Source organism: Myodes glareolus, chromosome 8 (assembly GCF_982192425.1).
Source record: "Myodes glareolus chromosome 8, mMyoGla1.1, whole genome shotgun sequence".
In the NCBI taxonomy this organism is placed as follows: Eukaryota; Metazoa; Chordata; class Mammalia; order Rodentia; family Cricetidae; genus Myodes; species Myodes glareolus.
In genome coordinates, this window is record NC_142033.1 from 69,373,820 (window position 1) to 69,399,460 (window position 25,641).

Below are 25,641 nucleotides of genomic sequence, written 5' to 3' on the forward strand. Positions count from 1 at the left end.
TTTCTTGGTAGCTGTGTATGTCATTTCACTTAGTAAATCTTCCTGTATTGTGGGGCATCTGCCCTGTCCATCTTTATTGTAAATGACACTATGGTGAGGTCTTGTTATAATAGAACCTGAGTTTGCAGGCGATAAGGGATATTGTCAAGATTCCCCCTTTAAACATCAATCTTAAGTCATCAAACTGAAGGGTTTCACCAACATGAATCTCTCTTTGTGGTCTTTGATGGGGCTGCACTAGGTTTTTGCCTCCAAATCTCTTGCAGGCCAGGAACTGGTAACCACAGTAGAATAAAAAAATAGCATGGTAGGACATACCTTTAATCTAGCACTCGGGCAGACAGATTCCCTGAGTTCAAGGCCAGCCTGGTCTACAGAACCTGATCTACAAAGCAAGTTCCAGGGAGCCAGGACTACACAAATCAAACAAACAAAAGGAAAAGTCTAGTTGATGGATAGGCCTTGGTGTCAGAGTCCAAGTTCCCCTGGTTGCAGTGAGATATGGTGGGTAGCAGTAGCCCTTATGGCTGCCTACTGCTGTTTGGTTGGCACTCTCGGCCGGCCTCAAGATGCTGACCATCACATTAGCAATTCCTGCCTCTCTCTTTTTTCTTGAACAATTCTAAGAACCAAGCAGAGAAATCCAAATTCCAAGCAGTTTGTCCTAAAAATGGGAACTGTGGTCTCCATGGTGAAGGAGGTAACACTCTCAGCAGAATGGAGAGGGAAAGGGTTGGGTTTTAGAAGGGCTCCAAGGGCCTTCAGACTGAAGAAGCTGTAGAGAGCCAGCAGAGTCCCAGTGTGGCATGTGAACATGCTGTTCCTGTACCCATGCCATGGCAGGAGTCAGTGATGTGGGAAGCAGCATGGGACCGGGCAGGACCTGGAAACAGTGGCATAGAGCTGTGGCACCTGGGGCTGAGCAGCTTCCCCTCCTAGCCCTGTCTTCCCCTGTAAGATGTGGGACACTGAGGCAAGCTTGGTAGGTTGTGGAGATCAACCTCTGTCACAGAAGTGAGGTGCTAGCCAATGCCAGGGATGACTCCAGGTAAAGACAGGTACAGCTCAGGCATTGGTGGCATTCATGGGGTTTGGGGGTTATGATTCAGGAAATGAGATCTCTGTATCTCTGGAAGGGAGGTTAGAGGGTCCTAACAGAAGTTATTTTTTTTGCCTACCACCCATCACCTGACAGGGTTCTCCATCCTTCTCTCAGGACCTGCTCTCTCCCTGGGAAGTCAGAAGGTTTCCCTGATGGGCTGATGAGGACCCTCCTGGAGCTTCATCTGACTAGATTGCTATTTTCCTTATAAGAGGTTATGGCCACAAATTACAGAGAGATGCATCTGTTTGTCCCAGGAGCCCCATGAAAGCAGTTGTGGGCTGTGTGTCCTGGATATACAGCAGGTACGCAGAGATGGTTTCTATGGATACTGGACATCCTGAGGCATTTCTGCTCCTCTAAAGAGATATTCGACAGGACACATGGAAGTCATTCCTGATAAGGTTTCTCCCCCGCTAAGGCTGGTTGGTCAGCATTTCTTATATTCTTATAACAATATTATATTGTTGGGGTGGGTCAGATGGTTCTAGAGTGGTTTCAAGAATGTTGAAACCTGATAAAATGGGACAATTTCCCTTCATAGATGCACATTGATTCATCTATTTTGAGCTGTCCAATCCTTGAAACAATGTGGGAAAAGGAGAGGCTATGTGCTTCAGAGTTAGAGGGAGGGAGGGGATGGGGACAGAATCAGAGGCATTAGCCAGCCAGAGTCTCTGAGGAGCTGGTATTTCTGCCCACAAATGAGAGGTTTACAGCCATCGAAGAAACCATGCACAGGGTGGACCTGGTAACCTCCAGATGAGCCAGCAGGGGAAGAGGTGGAATGAATTCCCCAGGGTAGTTCTGCTGCAGTTGTTTGGAGGGTTGTCAAATTGACAGGATGGTTTTCTCTGCATCTGGGAGCTGGACATGCCACATTCTTGGGTGTGGGTGTATGGCTGAAAGTGATAGCAAACCTTAATGCCATTGACTGTTGTTTTTGTTTCAGACTCAAGTTACAATGAGGCTTTATCTAGACCACTTCTGGGCACTGATGGCAAAAGGTAAGACATAGGTCAAATTAAAGGGATCAGAAGTGATGATGGTTTCCCAGGGAGACACTTTAGCTCTGGCACCAGGCTGGTGAGGGTGAGGCAAAGTCAGAGGGTATCAGCTGCAAACCTATGTACCACAAAGAGTTTCTGGCTACGGAAACAGGACAATGGTCCCTTGTCACTACAAGGTTTTCAACTCTGAAACCCAGCATTAGGGTTGGGAGGTGAGGAGTCATGAGGACGCCTGTGCAAATAGACATACTGATCCAATGTGAGTTGGGTCTGAGGCAGGTCTTTGCTTTCCAGCTGGTGTTTAAATCCAGCCGCAAAGCACCAAAAGGTGTGACAGAAACCTGGCATTGTTCTCACTTAAAACTGCCACCAACTTAAGCCCCTTTAACATTTCTATATGCACCAAACACTGAGGGCTCTCTCAGCTCTCTCCATGCCACCAAAGATGGCCCATTTAGCCTCCACCCTCCTGCCATCATAAGTGGGAACTAAGAGTAATTACAGTCATGATCCAGTAAGGAAAGTGAAACCAGAGATCTAACAAGGCTTTCAAATAGCCTGTGGCCACCGCTGGGCTCTAAGAATGGCTAGAATCTGAAGTCCCACAGCCCAGCAGTCACCCTGCCTGGATGGTCCTCTCTCCCAATGGCAGCTTATGGGGATAAAAACTTCTTGGGTAGGTGTTTTCCTGCTTTCCTATAATGCGCACAAGGCTGGGCTTACTTAGCTCAAGGCTCCAGTGTGATGGGCTGAGTGCTTCATTCTCATGGCCCCAGGTGGTTGTGTGAGACATAAACACTGCTTCCTTCTGAACCAACACACATCATGGGGAAGTTTAAAGGTTGCAACACATGAGCAGAACAAGACACTCAGATGTGGTCAGGCACACAGTCTGCTGTTTTTTCCTCTCCTCCTCCCTCATGCTTGGAACTGAACTCAGGCCATTGAGCTGTTCCCCAGGCTCTTTCTGTCTTCTTTCATCCTAGGGATAGTGTGTGTGTGTGTGTGTGTGTGTGTGTGTGTGTGTGTGTGTGTGTGTGAGAGAGAGAGAGAGAGAGAGAGAGAGAGAGAGAGAGAGAGAGAGAGACTATGGCCTTTGGTCATAGTCAGCCTCAGTCTTTAAAACCCTTTCTCTGGACTGCATTTAGATTTGTGAAAATGTTTAAAGACGTGTGAGAGAGTTGAACATGGGTTGAACCATGACCTAATATTTTGAAATGAATGTGCAATTAAAACAGGAGTGGTGGGATATTCCTGTGATCCAAACACTGGGTTGGTAGAGGCAGGAGGATCGGAAGTTCAAAGTCATCCTTTTCTAGGTTGTAACTTTGAGGCTAGCATGAACTAAGAACTGTAACCAAGACAAATGAATTTCCTCCTGCGTGCCTCCAGGTGTCTCCCAGGGCAGGACATTACTCTTCCTGTAAGCCTGTGATGGTTCAAACCTTCCTACAGACTGAGCTGTCGTCAGGCTTTGGTGTGTGTTTGTTTCTACTAATTCCTTGGGCGCTGACAACCCCAAGAATAAACTTAAGTAATTCTGAATTCCGTCTGTATGAATCCAACAATCAAGTGTCTACAGTATTCCAAGTTCAAGAAACGATGAGTTGAGATGAGTTTAGGAAGCAAAATGTGTTGTTTAATGCTGGCATGCTCCGAGGTTCAGTGACTTGGAGGGGAGACATCCTCTACAGACACCTGGCTTCATTCTTCTCTGCTATAGCTGACTTCTTCTGGATTAGATTTGTTCATAGATTGTAGCTCTGTAGTTTTTGCTACTAAAAAAAAATGATCTGTACATAAAGCAGGGTATGGTGGCACACACCTTTAATCCTAGCACTCAAGAGGCACTCTGGGGCCAGAGCCAGAGTGAGACGCACTATAGTGAGGCCTCTTCTAGTTCCTAAGCAAGCCCATCACACACACAACTTTCAGAACGCACTAATGAGCCCTGTACATCACCTCCCGAGGACTGGCCTGCTGGACTTTGGGTATTAAAGTATTAAAGTGAAGACACAAGTTTGGAACTACAGCGTTGGGGACTAAGCAATGAGTCCGTGATCAGAAATGCCCCTGCCACAGATGAAGAGGCTAAAGCTGTGCCGGGAGTGCATTCCGAAGTCACAGTTGTACCCAGCATTTAGTGTACTCCTATACACTAAATGGGCCTCGAGGAAGGTTCCCCCAGCTGCTGGACAGGGGCACTCCATCGATGCGCTCTGCCGCTCGGCTTCCCATGCCTGGCCCAGTCCCGTGCGCTTCTTCCCCCTCCCTCTGCTTCCCACTTCCAAGATGGCTGCGGGCGGAGCTGACCAGGTAAGGGGCCCGGGCAGGGCTTCTATGGTGCCAGTGTGGACACTGTGACCATCTCAGGGCTTCCCTCGCACCTCCGATTGGGCTTGGGGGCCGAAAAAGGTCGGGGATACATCTCGCGAAGGGCAGGGCTGACGCTCGGGCAGGCCGGAGGAGCCGCGCCAGTGAGCGTCGATCTCAAAGCTCCGCGGAGGCGCGGCGGGAGGGGGACGGGAGGCCGGGCGGAAGAGCGGTGGAGGACTGGTGGGGGCGTGGCTAGGGAGCGTGAGGGTGTGGCTGGGAGCGTGGGGGCGTGGCAGTACGGCCGTCCCCGGAGTAGGGCTAGTCCGGGTTGGACTGCCGAGGTACGGAAGAGCGGAGGGCGTGGCTCGTGAGCTCGGGGGCGTGTCTATAGGGCACGGGGCGTGGCTGTACTCCTGAGGCCCGGGGGCTTGGAGTTGGGTGTCTGAGGCTCCGGGGTGGAGCTGTGGAGAGCTGTGGGGGCGTGTCTATAGAGCGCGGGGCGTGGCGGAGGCGGGGCCTGCCGCCTGCTGCTCCTACCCGCGAGCGGCGGGCAAGCACCTGCTGCAGCGGGTCGTCCGCAGCGTCCAGATTCCTAGCCCGGCAGGTTGCGGGCCCCACGGGGCCTGGGCTGCGGGCGACGGGTCCGGAGATGGCGTTGGAGCTGCGATAGCTCGGGTACTGGGAGCCTCTGCGGGGTCAGGTTGAGAGCTTGAGGAGGGTGGCGAGCGGCGCTGCCACCTGCTGCTAGCTGCGCTGGCTCGGCAGGGCGGCCTGGAGCGGCCAGGCTCCTGAGAGGGCGGGCGGGAGGGCTGGTGTCCGGCTGGTGTGCGACTGTCGTGGCTTGCGCCTTTCCCATAACTTGGTGAAAAGTTTTCTCCTCAGATACGGTGCTGCGAGGCACAGGGGAGTCTGCTCCGCACGCCCCGAGTCAGACCCCTGTCCTGTTCAGCTCTCTCTCCTTAGTCCTCCTCAGACCCCTGTGGTATTTTGACCTCTGTCCTCCTCACACCTCTCTCTTCAGGTCCTAGGCCTCCTGTGACCCCTGACCTGTTCATATTCGGTCCTCAGACCCCTGGTGTGTCTCGGATCTCCTTCCTGCTCAGACCCCTTTTCTCAGGTGTGAGACTGCAACGGGCTCATCTGACTTGCGCAGGGCTGTGGGGTGTGAAAGAGGCTGCCCTGAGCATCACGAGCCAGAATCCTCCTCAGACCCCTGACCTGACCTTTGTCCTCTTCAGCCCTTCCTCCTCAGCCCTTTGTAGTATGTTCATATCTTCTTCCTCCTCATACTGAGTTCTCCTCGGACTGCCAAACCCACTCTGTCGTCTCCCCTCTTGGGCCTCCTTAGCCTGGTACCTGGGCAGAAGGTCATCCAGGTAGGGACTATAGACTCCACTCTCCTCCGACTCCTTTCCCCTGGGCCATGTCTTCCTCAAATCTTCCACTCTCGGCCTATAGAACCCGTTTTCTCTCTCGAGACCCTCAGTCTTGGGCAGATTGGTAGGCTAGAGGACCAAGCTGACCTCTGCTCCTAACCCCTACTCAGGCTCTTGTCAACCCTGTGGGGGCTTGGCTAGCTTTCTAGAGGGTGCTAGCCAGCACAGACTGCTGATGGAACCCCAGGGAGGTTGGGAATGTCAGAGATACCTCCTGGCCAGGTCTAGTGAAACTCAAAACTGCCTCTGTCTTAAAGTGGCAAAGATGATGGGACCTTTGTCTCCCGGGTGAAATTAGAAGTTTTGCTTTGAAAGATACTGTGTGAGTTTGTCACTTCTGGAAGCTCTGGCTATCCTGTGATTTTATGTCAGCTAGTTGTGGAGGGAGTTCTGGTGTTTGGGGCCAGTAGTTCCCCTCTCCCCAGCACTCTTTTCTGCAAGAGGTTAGCATCTTGGTGGCTTCTTTGGAGGATGGGTTGCTTGTGGCTGTTGGCAGCTCTGCTAAAGGGACTGGGCTAGCCTTTGTAGCAGTCTTGACACACTTCTGGGCCAGTGCCAAACGAGTCTCAGGTTTGGTACTGTTTCTCCCCTCCCCCAGCTCTTTCACTGCTTGCTTTGTTGTCTTGGTTTGACCCATTGAGATCTGAGCTCCATGATCCTAGCAAGCCCCAACTGTAATGAGAACCTGGCGGATACCTGCTGATTAGAGTTATCGGGTGCACCCTTCTGGAACATTAAGGAAAGAAGGTGTGACTATGGGACATGAGGTGAGAGAGACAGAGGTGGGATGTAGACTGAGACTGGTTTATCAAAGGCAAAGCTCTGCTCACCCTGGTGTCCTTAGTGGCCCCAGCAGGCCCTGGTGTGTATCTGTTTCGCACCTTTTTTACTTTCTTTGGGGGAACAGTTTTCCCCCATCTCCTCACATTCAGCATCTTCCTTGACTCCTGGGGATCTGTGTTTCTTTAGCACCTTCAGTTTAGCCTTGATTCTTGTTATGCAGAGAGTGAGTTCCCTCCTCTACCAGGATGAGTTCTCTCCTTGTGTAAGCCTCTCTAACAGTGAGGAGGACATAGCTTCTGGGAGCATTGCCCTAAAGTCTGACTCCCCATGAGTTAGAGACCCTTAACTTCATATTCCAAGCCTTAGCATGGAGCATATTTGCCACAAGATATGGGGTCCTGAGACCTTGGAGAGGATTTTTCAGAATAGATATTTATACATAAAAGAGTTTAGAGATACGAATAATATTTGATCTCCTGACATTTGCTTTAGAGTTGGATATAAAGAAAGTGTCTTGGGTCAAGAATATTGAGACTGTTGAGCTGGAAAGTTCTCAGGAGTAAATCAGTTTGCCTAATTTCATTTTTTTTGCCTAATTTCATTTTTTTGGGAAAATTGAAGCCCAGAGTTCAGTCAGTGCCACATAGCATGTGTGAGGAGAGAAGCTTTACAGCCAGGCCCTGTGTACACAAAGTGGCTGTCTGGGATTTCTCTCTCTCTCTCTCTCTCTCATCTTTTATGTGCAGTTGACGTTTTGCCTGCATGTATATCTGTGTGAGGATGTCGGGTACTCTGGAACTCTAGTAGGACAGTTGTGAGCTGCCATGTAGGTGCTGGGAATTGAACCCTGGTCTTTTGAAAGAGCAGCCAGTGCTCTTAATCGCTGATCTATCTCTCCAGCCCCATGTCTGGGCTTTCTAATGCAAAGATGTTAAAATAGTGAACCTGAGTTGGCTGTCCATCTCTGCCAAAAAGTATAATACTAGCCACAATCTTCTAAGGCTTAGCTCATGCCAGGCATGGTTCTAAAGGCATTATTTGGCTTTCTTCCCATAATCTAGTTATGGGTGGTAAGGTAGAAGCCAGTATCAACTTAATTTTGAAGTAAACCTGAGGCTCATGAAGTTAAATTAATTCAAAGTCACACAATTGGCCAAAAGAGGAGCTGGTAGTTGAATCCAGGTGATCTACTCCAGAGTCTATATCTCCTCTCACATTACTTACTTTAAAACCTTATTGTAAAATTACATTCATTTACTTATTTGTATGTGTGTGTGTCTGTCTGGTGTGTGTGTATTTCTTTGTAGGTCCAAGGACAACGTTTAAGTCAGTTTTCTCTTACTTGTGGGTCCTGTGGATTGAATTCAGGTCATTAGACTTGGCAGCAAGCACCTTTATCAACTGATCCATCTTTCTGACTCTAAAAAAATTTAAAATTTTTGTTATTGTTGTGTTTGATGTGATATGAGTAGTTGAACATGCCGAAGCTGTGTGTGTGTGTGTGTGTGTGTGTGTGTGTGTGTGTGTGTGTGTGTGCAGGTTGGAGGACAATTTCTAGGGTCAATTTGCTCTTTCTACCATTATGAGGGTTCTAAGGATGGAATTCAGGTTGCCAGGCATGTGCAGCAAGGGTCTTTACCCATCGAACTATCGTGCTAGTCCTATTTTTATTTTATTAAATTAATTAATTAATTTATTTTGAGACAGGGTTTTTCTGTGTAACAGTTCTAGCTGTCCTGGAACTGGCTCTTGTAGACCAGGCTAGCCTGGAACTCAGAGATCTATCTGCCTCTGCCTCCCAATTGCTGGAATTAAAGGTGTGTGCCTCCACTGCCCAGCTTTTGTTGGTCTTATTTTAAAATATTTTTGGGGCTGGAGATATGACTCAGCAGTTATAAGCACTTGTTGCTCTTCTAGAGGGTTCAGGTTCAATTCCCAGCACCTACATGGCAGCTCACAACCACTTGTGTAACTCCAGTTCCAGGGGATCTTGTGTGCTCTTCTGACCTCAGTAAGCACCGGGCACACACCTGGTCCATAGATATACGTGGAAGCAAAATACTCATGCACATAAAATAATTTTAAGCAGGCAGTGGTGGCACACACCTTTAATTTCAGTTCTTGGGGAGGCAGAGGCAGGTGGATCCCTGTGAGTTTGAGGCCAGCTTAGTCTACAAGAGCTAGTTCCAGGATGGGCTCCAAAGCTACAGAGAAACCCTGTCTAGAAAAGCAAAACAAAACAAAATTTAAAAGTCCATTTCTACTGAAATCTAACATATAAAATGGTAAAGCATTCAGTTTACTGTTTATCACAAAGTTGAGGACTTGTATTCTTAAGTATTTTAGCTGGCCATGTGAGGAGCTCTGATGTTTTACTTTGCCTGAATCAGCTAACTTTGTGCAACTTTGAGCAAGTTGCTTTGCTTCTCTACATTTCAGTGTCTATAGTATACTTAGCATATTTGTGACTAGGTCATGTGTCCCCTCAAATGTACAGCACATGGTAAATGCTCAGAGTGATCTCTTCTATTAAGAATTAAACACACCTTTACTCTCAGTACTCTGGAGGCAGTGGCAGGTGGATCTCTGTGCATTTGAGGCCAGCTTGGTCTACTTAGTGAGCTCCAGACCAGTTAGGGGTACATAGTAAGAGACCCCTTTCCCTGAAAAAAGCAAAGAATTAAAGGGTTTAAATTGTGTTGTATTTATGAAGTGGTCTGCATATCTTCCTGATTCTTCAGTAGCTCACAAATTGTCTGTTTAGTCATTAAATGTAGCTGAAACATTTGGGAGAGGAAGGAACGCTCCATCCATTCCATGTCCTTAATTTAAAGTATCTCATTTAGGCCTTTTAATCATAGCACCCATTACCAGTTATGTGTCTATTCTTTGGAACTTTGAGGGAGCCTTGGGGACCCTCAACAATTTAATGCCACAAGCTTTGAAGCCTGGTGTGCTGAAATATACATGGAGGAAACTATTCACCCAGAATGTGGGAACTTCAGGTAAGTTGCCATTCACCTTCCAGAAGAATGTGTGAGTTTAAGAAATTGTTTTAGGACTGTTTTTGCTCCCCAAAATAACCCATCTAAAAAGAAAGGACTCTTATAATTGGCTTTCATTCTGCTCAGTGGCAGTGCAAAGAGTGAGTGGTATTCCAAGGGGTTGCTCCCACACTTCTTTTTTTTTTAAAAAATTTCTTTTTTTATGATTTATTTATCTTTATTTTATGCGCATTGGTGTGAAGGTGTCACATTCCCTGGAACTGAATTTTCAGACAGTTGTGAGCTGCCATGTGGGTGCTGGGAATTGAACCGGGTCCTCTGGAAGAGCAGTCAGTGCTCTTAACCGCTGAGCCATTTCTCCAGCCCCCCACTCTTCTTTTTTCTTTCTTTTCTGTCTTTTTATTATTATTCTTTTCCCAAGACAAGGTTTCTCTGTGTAGCTTTAGAACCTGTCCTGGAACTTGCTCTGTAGACCAGGCTGGCCTCAAACTCACAGAGATCCTCCTGCCTCTGCCTCCCAAATGCTGGGATTAAAGATGTGTACCTCCACTGCATGACTGCATGCTGTTTTCTTATCCCTGGCCCTTAGTCTTGAGCTGAGGTTGGCAAGTGCATCTTTCAGTAGATGAGTGTGAAGGTGGAACACCTGGCAAGCTCTAGGCTCCTGGTAGGTAGCTGCTCCTATACTGGTAATGCCCTGGTACTTGAGACCTAGGACTATCCTAGTCCCTTTCTCTTTCCTGCCAGTTAGGACTTTAAGACTCTCCGCCTTAGTTCCTGTGGAACTCTCTGCAGTGCAGGGGAATTCACACAAGTGTACCACTTTTATCTGTGGTCTCCTTGGGGTTAGATTTTTTTCTAGTCTTTTCTTAGGTAAAGTTTCTCTTGAACACCCGTGTTCTGGGGTGAGATGCAGCCTGGTGGAACCATTGCTTCTGTGAGGAAGCTAAAGATCTCATCAGAACTCACATTGTGAAACATGGGGGACCCCGAGAAGCTTTCTCAAGAATGTTGTGGGTACCAGATACAGAAGACTTGGTAGGGCCTGTTCAGCTTAGACCAGAGCCTGATCTGCATTAAATGGTAGTTTTGTGGTGCTGTGCAGGTGAAAGATATTACGGGTTTGATCTGGCTCCCCTGTACTGACGCTGTGTTTTATGTGACCCTAGGTATGACCAAATAGAAACTAGCCATGGGTGCTTTGTCCTTAGACTAAGGACCTGAAAATCAGGTAGAGCTGCACTGAGGGGAGGTGTGGCAGCTAAGGTATATTGTACTGTCCTTTGATGGTCAGAGAGAAAAGCAGTATTCACTTGTTTGTGGTGCCAGGAAGCCCCTTTCTCCAGGAACATCCAGAGAGGAGCTGGGTCGGGAAGGCCTGTTTGGGTCCATATCCTTTTGGAGGGGCCAGTTCCCAGGAATGGTGCTAGGACCTGTTTGTTCTGTCCTCGCTGAGGACAAAATGAAATCATTTTGTCTGGACTACAGAAATTGGTAAAGACTCTGGCCATGTCCTAAGTCTTGGATTTTGCGGAGGAGGGAATCAGTTGGTTGCTTCTGGATTAGACTGTCTCACTAGCTCTGTCCATGTCACTGGTAGAGTCTCTTTTCTTTGTCACTTGTCTTACACTAAGCGCTGCCCTATGGGCTGACAGTTGGGCTGTTCCAGACCCTCAGGCAGTTTCCTCTTTGCTTCCTGCAGAGTATGTGATGCTCACGTGGTCTTCCTATGCGGGTTAAAAACAGCCTTCCTCTTATGCCTGCTTCATATCTGGTGTGTTTTCTCTAGTCCGGAAAGTGGTGACTAATCACATTCGCCCTGCGTTTTGTGCCTCCCCTGGCAGTGTCTTCTTCCTCCCTAGCTGGACTCAGCTGGTGCCTGAGTCTGCCCAGGTTAGAGTGGCTGCTGCAGGCAGATTGTGTTGCTCTGACGTTACTCATGGAGATGTCAGAAAATTAATACAGAGAGGGATATTGTTTCCTTTTCTTGTCTTTCTGGATCGTGGTTCCCACTGGCAGAACTGCATGTAATCGGTTGTACTGGGTGGGTTGCCCAGTTGCTGGTGTCTGGTATGTGCATGTTACTGGGACTCAGTGGGATTTTCCTACTTGTATACTTGTATACTTCTATTTGCTTCTGTGCTAAGTGCTTCTTAGAATATAACCCAGATTTCAGTTGAATGTGCACAAATGGGACCGTCCTGGAAACCTTCCCACTTGAGGACTTGACTGTTAGTAATTAATTCAGCACATACTTTTTAAAAGCCTTAATCCATGGTAGGCATTTGGCCAGACACTGAAATCCAGAAATGAGAACTGTTCCTGCTCTGAAGTCTGGGATCTGGTGGCAAGAAACAGGAAAATAGTTGTAGAATCCTGTTATTTTAGGTGTGGTGTAGCAGAAGAGCATAGAAAGAGCTCTACAGCTTGCAGGGAGGCTGTGCCAAAGGGAGGAGGTGGCTGGTGGGAGCTCCCTGTGCCACAATCCCTAGCTGGATTCCAAAGCCCTTGATGACCTTGCTAGGCAGGAGTTCTTTGCTCCCTACAGCGGCCCCAGTTGGGTTGCATGTTGAAAGGTGGGGAGGACAGATAATAGGAGGGCCTTTGAGTCTGCTTAGTGTGGGGAATTCCGGCTCAGCCTCTGTTTAGAAGGCATGTGACCAGGAGCCAGGCCACCTGCTTTAGGCCAGTTTCCAAAGTTCACCTACAGCCTTGTCTCAAAAGCATGTGCCTTGTTTGTGCAACCTTCTCCTTATTGCGGCACTGGCAGAAGGTGGGAGGCCTGGAGTATGGCTTCTGGTTTTATGGCATTGGTAGCGCCAGGTGGAAGGGCTCAAGGACAAGGTGGCTTTGGCCCTTTTCAGAAGCTAGTTCTAGAGAATTGTCTTCATTAGGGTTACTATTGCTGTGACAAAACATCATAACCAAAAAACAAATTAGAGAAGAAGGGGTTTATTTGACTTACATTTTCATGTTGCTGTTCATCATTAAAGGAACTCAGGACAGGAACTCAAATAGGTCAGAGCCTGGAGACAGGAGCTGATGCAGAAGCCATGAAGGGGTACTGCTTATTGGCCTGCTCCTCCTAGCTTGCTCAGCTGCTTTCCAGGATCACCAGTCTAGGGATGACATCACCCACAATGATAGGTTCCTCCTTCATCAATCAGTAATTAAGAAAATGCCTTACAGCTTTTTTCCCCCCCAAGACAGAGTTTTTCTGTAGCTTTGGAGCCTACCCTGGAACTCAGTCTGTAGACAAGGTTGGCCTCTAATTCCCAGAAATCCACCTGTCTCTGCCTCCCGAATGCTGGGATTAAAAGTGTGCACCACCATTGCTTGGCAAAATGCCTTACATCTTAGGGAGGCATTTTCTCATTTAAGATTTCCTCCTTCCAGATAACTCTCATTTGTGTGTCAAGTTGACATAAGACCAGTCAGCACAAGTATGTTGCAAGCTGGAGCACTCTTTCCCCTTTAGGCTTATTTCCTCAAAGACTGACACCCTGTTCCTGAGGCTTAATGAATCACCAGAGGTTTCAGAGTTCATTTGGCCTTTTTCTGGAAGAAGTCCCAGGGACAGGGAACACCATGGCTCTGGGTTGGCAACACTACTGCTTTCTTCCCCACTTCTTGACAAGGTTTGGAGGAGGGTCCTTGGAATCAGTTCTCTGAATGAGATGCCGCTGTCTGATTTCTCACCCACAGACACAAACACCTTATATTTGCCCAGATACAGACTTCTGTGCATTCTAGGAGCAGAATCTCTTGTTTACATTTGAACTGCATATTTTGCAGGCACTTTGGCCAGATGTGGCTAGGAAACAAGGAAATGTGTGTGTGTGGGGGGGGTGGCAGCTGTGAGGTCAGGTGTCCCGCTTCACCACACCTTCTTGTTTCTTTTGTCTTCGGACCAACCTGTACTATAGTATTGCCATGGTTCATTGCTGGGAGGCAGGAAGTTGAGACTCAGAAAGGTTAAGCACTCTCCTGAGGACACCTCAGCTGGTAAGCAACAGAGCCAGAATTTCAGCTGTGCATGTAAAGATTTCCTCTTCTGACCAAGGCTTTGTGCCAATTTGATCTGTTGGAGGCCGATGGTGTTTTGATATCTAGTAACCTTTGCTTTTGTCAAAGATTAGCTCTTAACTATGTGATAAAATGTTTCTTACTGTGTTCTTGCCTTAGTTTTTTTTAAAAAAAGTTCAACTTTCAATTTGTGTGTATATGAGTCTTGTTTCTTTTCTTTTTTTTAAATATTTATTTATTATGTAAACAATATTCTGTCTGTGTGTATGTCTGCAGGCCAGAAGAGAGCACCAGACCTCATTACAGATGGTTGTGAGCCACCATGTGGTTGCCGGGAATTGAACACAGGACCTTTGGAAGAGCAGGCAATGCTCTTAACCACTGAGTCATCTCTCCAGCCCTGAGTCTTGTTTCTTAACATAACATTTGGTTAGGTTTCCCCACAGCAGGGAACACAGAGATGGTAGAAGTGATGTTCTTGAGGGCCATGTGGCTGCTGGACTCAGGGTGGACTTTTGCAGTGAGCCATGGAAATTAAAAGGTGTTCAACACCTGCTGAAGTGATGCCAGATCCTTGTAGAGAATAAACTGAGTTTTTGTCTGTTTAAAAACTGATTTTCAACCCTTATATAATTTTGTTTCTGTAACAAACTAAATTTGCCTTTGTTTTTCTTGTGATGTACATTGTGGCTCTAACTTGTAAGAAAAATGGGTTATCAGTCAGTACAACTTTGGAGTTAAATGATCTTCCTTTCAGGAGCATAGTTTTCTGTAGCTCTGTCTATTTCTGAATTCCACCTTTCCCTCCACTTTCTAATTTGTTCTTTGCTGCGCTGTCTGACTGGCTCCTTCAGTTTCTGGGAGGGGGGAGATCCCCCCCCCCTTTTTTATCAGCTCGCTTCTGATAAAAGACAGGCTGAGACAGGCTTCTTGAGGGCTGTAGGAGGCATCTTGTAGAAGCTAAGGCTAACCCATAGCAGGTGAACTGCTGTGTCTGCTGTGCCTCGGAGCCTTCAGCCACTTCTTGTTTGATGATAGCAGCTGCCCCTCCTGGGCCAGCTGCTCATTCATTGTTTTCCCTGGTACTTAATTTTCTCAAGGTTGTCTGTAGTGGGGTTACAGCCCAGGAGTTGCTGGAGTCTGGAGTTGTGGTCCTTGTGCTCTACTCTGTGGTCAAGTTGCAGTGTACCATCTCATCTCTTTAGTTTTGGCATTTTAAAAGGAAATAAGAAGGTAACCCTTCATGGGTGAGGGTTGACAGTGTGCTAGGGGTTGTGCTCCTCAGACTGGAATTTTCTCCTGGCTTGTGCCTGTCTCTTTGGCCAGAGAACACTGGGCATGGCCTTGGAGGTGTGTGTGGCCCATGCTTTAGACTCTTCTCTCAAGCATTGGCCTTTGCTCTTCTATTACTAACATATCTTCACTGAACTAGCCTCCTGTCCTGAGTTTAAGGAGCGTGTTCCAAGTCAATTAAAAGTAGGTATGGCCTTCCCTCTTGACCCCAATTCCCTACCTCTCTAGTAAGTCTGTTATTGGACTATTCTAGTGCTTGGCTTCTGTTGTGAAGGAATAGCATGCTCTGTCTTGGACTTGTGTGAGCATGGTAGTATTGTGGAAGGGTATGGCCAGTTGGAGTGTACTTGGGCAGCCTTACTGCAGATGACATGTTTGTGTGTGTGTGTGTGTGTGTGTGTGTGTGTTTGTGTGTGTGTGTGTGTAATTCACTTTGCTGTTTTTCTCTCTTAATGAAGTTGTGAGACAGCATAAAAACCAAGCTTAACGACTAGGATTGAACCTATGGCTTTGCTCATTCTAGCCAAGTGCCACTACTGAGCTATACTCCCAACTCCTAATTCCCATTTTTTGGTCAGAGGTATCTTATTTATAATTTGTCCCCTGTGTTATCATATCATTGTACCACTGTGACAGATGCCTAAGATAAACAATTTGTAAGAATGAAAGGCTTATTTTAGCTCATTGTTTCATAGATTTCTTCAGTCCATGTCTTTTGGCATTGTTTCTTTGGACCCAGGGAAGCACACAATGCCATAATAGGAGCGGGTGATAAAAGAATCCTGATTACTTCATGGCATCTAGGAAACAAGGCAATCAAAAGGAAGGGCTTAGGGTCTAAATATGAACTTTAGGGGTATACCTCCAGTAATCTAACTTCATCCAATCTTCTAAAGACTACACCATCCTCTAGTTGCATCGTAGTCTTGGGATCAAGCCTTCAACATGTGGGATACAAGATCCAGATTGTAGTGCATTCCCACAAGAAAATATCCTTCCCACCCGGCACAGATCTTGTGCCTCCATTGCTGGCTTGGATGCTAGAGATGTGACTGGGGTGATGGAACTGATGATGATACCGGTTGCTTTCCCTAGATGATCTTCTGTGTGGGTTATTTCCCTGATTTTCCTGTCATGAGAGTGTGTTCAAGCTTTCGCTTTGGACCTCAGTTAGAACTTGAATGTATGGGACATTTTCTCTATTTCTTTTTGACATGGGGTATTATATAGGCTGGTCTCAAGTTCACAAGCTTCATGCTTAAGTCTCCCAGCACTGGTTTTACAGGTGTGTGCTATCATGCACAACTTGTAGAACACTTTCAAAGGCACCCTTTTTAGCAGGGCAGTCCAGTTTTTGGAGTTGTGTGTCCAAAGATGCCCATGGAATGGTATCTTTGGGTTTATATACACATTTTTAATTTCCATGTCTGTATTTCTCTAGTTTCTTCTTGGACCAAGATGACTGATGGAAACCTTTCCACCTCAATGAATGGTGTAACATTGATGGGCATTCTTGATGGTCGGCCAGGAGACTCCCTTCAGGACCTGCAACACCTGAGTGTCAAGGCACCCATATCCCTTTCAGTGCCTGATTATGGACCCACACTAAAACTTGGTTCTTTGGAAGATCGACACAGCCTTCAATCAGTAGACTCAGGCATTCCTACTCTGGAGATTGGCAACCCGGAGCCTGTCCCCTGCAGTGTGGTTCATGTGAAGAGAAAGCAGTCTGAGTCAGAGGTCATCCCTGAGCGGGCCTTCCAGAGTGCATGCCCCCTGCCGTCCTGTGCACCCTCAGCTCCCACCAACAGCGAGCAGGAGCAAGTTGTACGAAAGTCTTCCACGTTTCCCAGGACAGGCTATGACTCAGTGAAACTCTATAGCCCCACCTCCAAAGCCTTGAGCCGAAGTGACAATGTCTCTGTCTGTAGTGTGTCTAGTCTTGGCACAGAGCTGTCAACTACACTGTCAGTCAGCAATGAGGACATCTTGGACCTCATGGTCACAAGCAGTTCCAGCGCCATTGTGACCCTAGAGAATGATGATGATCCACAGTTTATTGATGTCACTCTGAGCTCCATCAAGGAAACCAGTGACTTACACCAGCAGGATTGTGTTGCCGAGACTGAGGAGGGGAGGAAATTGAAACTATTCCAACCATTCAGTCACTTCTTTACGAGGTAACACCTTCACTATTTGGAGCAGAGCCAGGGCTCCAGATGTAGACCTGTGGCCTTGTGCTTCCTTGTCTAATTGCAGTGTATCTCCTGTGCATTATTAAGAACTGTGTCCTATGAACAGTTGTACCTCTTCCCTGTGCCTCAGAGTACTATGGAGTAGTATCTGCTGCTAAGTCAGCTGTTTGGCTTCTCACTGCCACCTCTTGCTTCTGTGTCCTTGGCTCATTTCAACAGTCTTTATTGCTTCTTGGCCTCTGGCCTTTTGTGGATGGTGTCACCCTCAGGTGATTATTATCCTTTCTTCCTCATTTACTAATTACTTTGGTTTCTTGGGTTGAGGTCTTTACCAGCATAAGCAATGCTGTTTCTAATTTTCTAATACTTCTCCTAGTAGCAGACACTGGGGCTGGCATTTCCAAGTGCCAGGGCCAGAAAAAGGGCCTTTTCACGTGTTCTGGCCCTGGCCCTATTGTTGAGACATGTGCCGTGGCCACCCTGTAGCCTCATGATTCTTATCGTGTTGATCCTACCATGTGCACCCTTCCTTTAGTGTCTTGTTATTTAGGTCCCCAACAAGCCTGCTGGGCTTCCTGTGTGTCCACTAGAACCCTGTGAGGAGAGTTGCTTCCATTTTTCTTCTTGTTTGTGTTCTTATGCTTTTGTTTAACAGGAGTCTGTCTATGGTTCTGTTCTAGGCAAGTTATCTGGGAGATCTGGGATGATAGACATGGTCTTAGGTCATAAAGGAGGATGAGCTTATAGTCTGGGGTTGGGATACAACCACCAGTTAGTTACAGAAACTGAGATGTTCTGCATAAGGGTGTGGGGGCTTTGGATTGTATGTATAGGATTATAATTAGCCCTATATTTTTCTTTGGAGGCTTCTGGGCTGTGAACTTGGCAGGTGGAATCATATGGCACATGTTTCTAGCAAGTCAGTGTTAGACTTTGTAGTACTTGATGTGTTGTTCTGCTAGAGTCAGCCAGAGACATGTGGATCTAGGAACATGTAGTAACCTAGGGTTCCCTAGTTGCTTCATTAGGCAAATGTGGAGTGTCCTCAATCAACCCAAGACCAGTCCTGAGTGAGATGCTCTTCACATGGCATGCAGTCTTCTGGGGATACCTTTGTTCTCCACGTGCCAGCTGGTGGGTACCACATACCTTTAGTGGAGTCCTGGTCACAGAACTTGGTATTCAGTTATTACCTTCAGGAACCCTAGGGAGCCCTTGTGTGTCAGAGACCTTCTGAGACATCCCCTGCTGGGGATCTCACCTGTGTAGCTGGCTGGTTCCTGTTAACTTGGATGAGTGTTTGCAGTTCTCCAGAGTGCCTTATGTGACTCCTCAGATAAATCTCAGAGGAGAAAGGGAAAGGAGACAGATTTTCAGTCACTTAGGAGACAGGGATTCTTAGCAAACCTGGAAACCCTTTTTTTGAAATAGAGGTGAACTAATATAGTGGGAACAGCTTGGTTTACAAGTCACATCCTAGCTATGTGACCTTGAACATCATTTGCCCTCACTGAGATTAATGAATCCCTAGCAGAGTACTGAGAAAAGGTACTGGGTACTTGGTATGTTATTGATCCTCTTCAATCACCTATGTTATCCCTATCATCAGAGTGTTTGCTGTCTCAGCTCATTTTTCCCAGAATTAAAGAGCCCAATTGTGGTTGTGGAATTAAGTGGGTTAATATGAACAGTGCAGATTCTGACACATGGATGATATCTTCGTTAGAGTTACTGTTACTGTGATGAAACACTATGGCCAAAAGCAAGTTGGAGAGGAAAGGGTTTATTTTTATTTGCCTCACTCTTCCATATTACTGTACATCATTGAAGGAATTTAGGACAGGAACTCAAATTAAGCAGGAACCTGGATACAGGAGCTGATACAGAGACCATGGTGGTGGTGGTGGGTGCTGCTTACTGACTTGCTTAACATGACTTTCTCAGCCTGCTTTCTTATAGACCGGAGTAATACCAGCCCAGGAATGGCACCCCCCACAATGGACTTGGCCCTCCCTCATCAGTCACTAATTAAGAATACCAGCCCAGGAATGGCACCACCCACAGTGGACTTGGCCCTCCCCCATCAGTCACTAATTAAGAAAATGCCCTACAGCTAGATATTATGGAGGCATTTTCTTAATTGAGGTTCTCACCTCTCAGCAGACTTTAGCTGTCAAAGTTGACATAAAGATATCCAGCACAGATGACTTTACATATCAGCTGTTAGGGGTGATCATGACTTTTCCCTGATTTATTGCTACCTTTGTCTTATGGGGATATGGTAGAGTTGAGTTGTCTGCTGAACTTCCCCTTTGGAGGAAATGCCTTCCATTTTGCAGTTTCTAGACCCCTTTTATTTCTTATTTCCTGCCTCTTTATCTTTATCCAGCTCCGACACTGTTATAGGGAGCCACACTGAAGCACTGAAGCAGATGGACTATACAAACAGATGAATCTAAGTGATAGGGCAGTGCACTGAGTCTAGTGGTGCCCTTTCCCCTTTCTAGAGTCTCAAAGTCTTAAAAGAAGAGTTCCAACCTAGAGTTACTTTAAGGGACAGGTTCAGTGGGACACACACTGAACACAGGCAAGTATAATCGTGGAACCACCTGGAGGGAGTGCTGGAGGGCCGAGCAACCACCAGAATGACTTCTGGGAGTGTCAGAACTGGGAGCCACAAATGAATGAATGAACGAAAGACAGAACGACAACAGTCGTGGCTTCCAGAAACTTTCATAAGGAGTCCCTCTAGGAAAGAACACCTCTGTCCCTGCCAACACCCACTGTCATTCTCTGTACAAGATATCCTGTTGATGCAGCGATTGCTGGAACCTCAGCCGCCCCACCTGCACCTAGAAGAGTGATCATCAGAACCAGGGCTTCGCCTGCACCTTGAACAGTGACCACCAGGGCTATGGCCCTACTTGCACCCCAAGGAGCAACCATCTGAGCCTTGGGTCTGCCTGTACCTGGAGATAATAGTCAACCATGGCTCAGCTCTGCCTGTACCTGAAGGAGCGTTCAATGGAGCCACAGTTCCCAACTATACCAATTGAAGGTAGAGGGACCCCTGAAGTACAGGCTCTACCTGTACTAATTGGAGGAAGAGATGGATAGATAACACTCAACAACATAAAGAATAATAGAATAATATGACACCACCAGAAACTAATGGTTCTACAACAGCAAGACTTGAATATACCAATGCAGATGAAACAGAAGAAAACAACTTTAAAAATAACTTTATAAGATGATTTAGGCCCTTAAATAGGAAATGAAAAGAATTCCTAGAGGAATTTTTCCAAAGAAGTAGAGGAAAAGACAAACAAAAAATTGGAAGAAATCAACAAACCCCTTAAAGAAAACCAAGAAAAAGCAATCAAGCAGGTGAAAGAAACAGTTTAAGACTTGAAAACTGAAATAGAGGCAATAAACTAAATACAAACCAAGGGACTTCTGGAAATGGAAAAATCTAGGCAAATGATTAGGAACCACAAATGCAAGCATAAACAATGGAATACAAGAGATGGAAGAGAAAATCTCAGGCGTTGAAGATATGATAGAGAAAATAGATTCATCAGTCAAAGAAAATGCTAAATCCAACAAATTCTTAATAAAAATATCCAGGAAATCTGTGACACCTTGATAACACATAACCTAAGAATAATAGGGATAGAAGGAGAAGTCATCCAACTCAAAGGCACAGAATATATATTCAACAAAATCATAGAAGAAAACTTTCCCAACCTAAAGAAGGACATGCCTGTGAAAGTACAAGAAGCTTACAGAACACCAAATAGACTGAACCAAAAAAAAAGTTCCCTTGCCACATAATAATCAAAACACTAAACATCAGAATAAAGAAAGAATATTAAAAGTTACAAAGGAAAAAAAGGCCATCTAACATATAAAGGAAGACCTATTAGAATTACCCCATCTTCTCATTGGAAACAATGAAAGCAGAAGATCCTGGACAGGTTTTATGCAGATACTAAGAGACCATAGATGCCAGCCAAAACTACTATACCCAGCAAAGCATTCAATCACTGTAGACAGAGAAAACAGATATTCCATGACAAAATCAGATTTAAATAATACCTATCTGCTAATCCAGCCCTGTACGAAGTACTAGAAGGAAAACTCCAATGCAAGGAAATCAGCTACATCCACAAAAACACAGACAATAGATGATCTCACAACAACAAATCCCAAAGAAAAGAAATGCACACACAATGCCACCACCACCAACAAAAACAAAAATAACAGAAACTAGCAATCACTGATCATTAATACCCTTTAATATAAATGTACTCATTTCACCTATAAAAAGGCACAGGCTAACAAATTGGATACGAAAACAGAATCTATATCTCTGCTGCATACAAGAAATAAACTTCAACCTAAAAGACAGATATTACCTCAGAGTAAAGGGTTAGGAAAAGATTTTCCAATCAAATGGACCAAAGGAACAAGCTAGTGTAGCTATTCTAATATCTAACAAAATAGACTTCAAACTAAAATCAAAGATATGAAGAAGGAAATTTCATGTTCATCACAGGAAAAACCCATCAAGAGGAAGTTTCAATTCTGAATATCTAAGCCCCAAATATAAGGGCATCCACATTTGTAAAAGAAACTTTACTAAAGCTTAAATCACACATTAAACTCCACACACTAATAGTGGGAGACTTCAACACCCCACTCTCACCACTTGACAGGTGTACCAGACCGAAACTACGCCCACATTCCTGAAAAATGGACTATGGGTATTTTCCTTTGTTTAAAAAAAAAAAGAGGGAAATGATGTGGGAGAATTTTCTGTATTCTGTCAATCATATTTTAATAAAACGCTGATTGGTCAGGCAGGCAGTATAGGCGGGAAAGCCAGACAGGAAGTAGGGGTGGAGCAAAGAGACTGTGAGTATTCTGGGAAGCAGGAAGCTCCCTCTGCCATTCCTGCCCAAATCACCAAAGAGGCAACATGTGAGCTGTCACACTGAGAAAGGTACTGAGCCGTGTGGCTAACATAGATAATGATAATGGATTAATATAAGTTACAAGGACTAATAAGAAGCCTGACCTAATGGGCCAATCAGCTTTATAACTTAAAGAGATCTCTGTGTGATTGATTTTCCTTGGGGCATGCCAGTTGTGGGATACTGAGCGGGACAGATACCCCAACAAGCCGGCCCTTCATGTTACGTAGAGAAAGAAAGGAACTAACAGATGTTATGACTCAAATGGACTTAACAGACATCTTTCAGAACATTCCACCCAAACACAAAAGAATATCCCTTCTCAACACCTCATAGAACCTCCTCAAAAATTGACCACATACTTGGTAATAAAGCAAACCTCAACAGATACAAAAAAAATGAAATAGTACCATGTATCGTAACCATTTAAAGTTAGAATTCAACAACAAGACTTCAGAAAGCCCATAAACACATGGAAATTGAACAGTGCTCAACTGAATCACCACAGTGTCAAGGAAGAAATAAAGAAATTAAAGGCTTCCTAAAATTCAATGGAAATGACTATACAACATACCCTAACTTATAGGGCACAATGAAAGCAGTGCTAAGAGGAAAGTTCACTAAATGCCTACATAAAAAAGCTGGAGAAATCCCACACTAGTGAATTAACAGAACACCTGAAAGCTCTAGAACAAAAAGAAGCAAACTCACTCAGGAGGAGTAGACAGTGGGAAAAAATCAAATTGAGGACTGAAATCAATAAAATAGAAATAAAGAAAACAATACAAAGAATGAGACAAAGAATTGGTTCTTTGAAAAAATCAACGAGATTGACAAACCTTTTTCCAAACTAACCAAAAGACAGAGAGAGAATATACATAGTAACAAAATCAACAATGAAAAAGAGGACATAACAAAGACACTAAGGAAATCCAGAGAATCATCAGGGTCATACTTCAAAAACTCCACAAAATTGGAAAATTTAAAGGAAATGGACAATTTTTTGGATAAGTACCACATACAAAACTAAATCAAGACCAGATAAATTAAATAGGCCTATAAACCTTAAGAAAATAGAAACAAACAAAAAAGAAAAAGAAAGAAAATAGAAACAATCATCAAAAGCCTCCCAACCAAAAAAAGCCCAAGGCCAGAATTTTAAAGAAGAGCTAATACTGATACTCTTCAAATTGTTCCATACAATAGAAGCAGAAGGAACACTGCCAAACTTTTTATGAGGCTGCAGTTACCTTGAAACTCAAACCTTTTAAAGACACACTAAGAGTTACAGACCAATCTCCCTCATGAACATTGATGCAAAAATACTCAATAAAATACTGCCAAACCGAATCCAAGAATACATCAGAAACATCATTCACCAAGATCAAGTAAGCTTCGTCAGAGAGATAGAGGGATGGTGCAACATACAAAAATCTATCAATGTAATCCATCATAATGGCTAAGATCAAAACTGATGACAGCTTATGCTGGAGAGGATGTGAGGTAAGGGGAACACTCCTCCATTGCTGTTGGAGTGCAAACTTGAACAGCTACTGTGAAAATCAGTACGGCAATTTCTCACAAAATTAGGAATCAATCTACCTTAAGCAATACCACTTTTGGACATATACCCAAAGGAGACACACTCACACCACAAGGACATTTGCTTAACTATATTTACAGTAGCATTATTCATAATAGCCAGAACCTGGAAACAATCTAGATGCCCCTCAACCGAAGAATGAATAAAGAAAATGTGGTACATTTACATAGTGGAGTACTAAATATTTTTACTCAGCAGTAAAAAATAATGACATCTTGAAATTTGCAGGCAAACATCCTGAGTGAGGTAACCCAGACCCATAAAGACAAATATAATATGTACTCATAAGTGGATATCAAACATAAAGCAATGGATAAACAGCCTACAGTCTGCAACCCCAGAGAAGCTAGAATCTCATCCAGAAACAGATGGAAGCAGATGCAGAGATCCACAACTAACCACTAGGCCAAGCTCCTGGAGTACAAAGAGAGAGAGGAGCGATAATATGAACAAAGGGGTCAAGACCATGGTGGGGAAACCCACAGACAGATTCAGCTGACCCAAGCTAGTGGGAACTCACTGACTCTGGACTGACAACAGGGGAACCTGCATAGGACCAATCTAGGCCTCCTTAATGCAGGTGTCAATGGTGTGACCTGGGCAGTATATGGAGCCACTTAAGCACAGGAGAGGGGAGAGAGCCTTGGTCCTTCCTCAACGAGGTGATGGAACAGACTTAGTTGACTTCCCAGGGGAGGCCTCTGAGGAGTGGATAGGGGGTGGGCGGGAGAATGTGGGGAAAGCAGGAGGAGAGGAGGAAGGGGGAACTGGGATTGGTATGTAAAAATATACATGTGCACGCGTGCACACACATGTAGTCACAGAGAATGTTCAAGAATGCAGCCCAGAGCTTAGCCAAGGTGCTTTGATGACTCTGGACTGCAATTTTAACAGTGTTTGTGCAGGGTGGACCAGGACTAAAACTGGTCCTATGGGGATTCCAGGCCAGGCCGTACTATTTTATTCCTTGTCTGGCCCCTCACCCTTCTTCATTCTGCTCCCTACAACCCCAGTGAGTTTATTTTCTCTGATCTGTAGAAAGATGTATGGGTGGTATTGTGGGAAACTGCTCTCGGGGAATATGGCTCCAGGTAGAGGAAGTAGTGGAGATGGTCAGAGCGCTTCTGAATCCGACTTCTTGATGAGGTTCCTACATGAGACAGGAACAGCGGAGTAGTAGTTGCCCCATGGAAGTGTAGGCGTAGTTACTGTTTGTTCTTCCGTTACTTGCTGTAACATATACCAGTGTACCAGATTACTCTGAGCTGTAGACCGGTTCCTGCCCTCCTAGACATGGTGGATATCTTGGGAGGGTGGGCACTGCAGTTGGGAGCACTGGTTCAAGGCTCAAGGGGACTAGGTTTATTGTCAGCTCTCCTTCATAACTGTGTGACCTTGAACAGCTTTAATGGAGGAAAACAGCTCAAGTAAGATCAAATAACTAAGGCCTCTAGCTTCCTGGGATTACTTAAGTAGTAACTGTTAGGAGTATTTTCCTAATGCAAGCTCTCCGCCCATGCAAAATCCCAATCAAGCCAAATCAAAACAAGCAAAATTAAGAGATATCCAGGTTTAATAGGGAGTTCTGCACTCTCGGGTGGGAGGAGGAAAAGACCATGTGTTCCTCTTTTGGGAGTTCACTTAAATATTCTTGGGAGTGGTCTTGACCTCCCCCCAGGGAGGGGTCAGAACCTGGCCTGCTGGGATATGGAGTCCAGACCAATACAAACTCTCAGGCCTGGAGGCTGGGATAGATGCAGTGGGCTGGGGTCTATGCTCCCAACCTAACAGTAACTTTCTCTGGCTTGAAATTTTTTTTTTTCTTTTTCTTTTTGCTTTTTGAGATAGGGTTTTTCTGTGTAACAGCTCTAGCTGTCCTGGAACTGGCTCTGTCGA

The 25,641-nt window shown here is 45.5% G+C and overlaps 1 protein-coding gene and 1 long non-coding RNA gene across 3 annotated transcripts in view; one reads left to right on the forward strand and one right to left on the reverse strand.

The window, feature by feature from the left end:
• Positions 1 to 3,729: 3,729 nt before the first annotated feature.
• LOC146893884 (uncharacterized) lies at positions 3,730 to 4,639 on the reverse strand. The gene is made up of 2 exons (XR_015002753.2): positions 4,500 to 4,639; positions 3,730 to 3,890 (listed from the first exon to the last, which is right to left on the reverse strand). It is a non-coding gene; the product is annotated as an uncharacterized LOC146893884 (long non-coding RNA).
• An 11,773-nt stretch (positions 4,640 to 16,412) lies between these two features.
• Tbc1d14 (TBC1 domain family member 14) overlaps positions 16,413 to 25,641 on the forward strand; it is a 93,435-nt gene continuing 84,206 nt past the window's right edge. Inside the window, exon 1 of one of the 2 annotated variants that reach the window (XM_048415240.3) lies at positions 16,413 to 17,151. In XM_048415240.3, coding sequence (XP_048271197.2) covers positions 16,430 to 17,151 — 722 coding nt within the window. In that variant the 5' untranslated portion in view covers positions 16,413 to 16,429. The remainder of the gene's footprint in view (positions 17,152 to 25,641) is intronic. The other variant, XM_048415243.2, reaches the window with a different exon arrangement.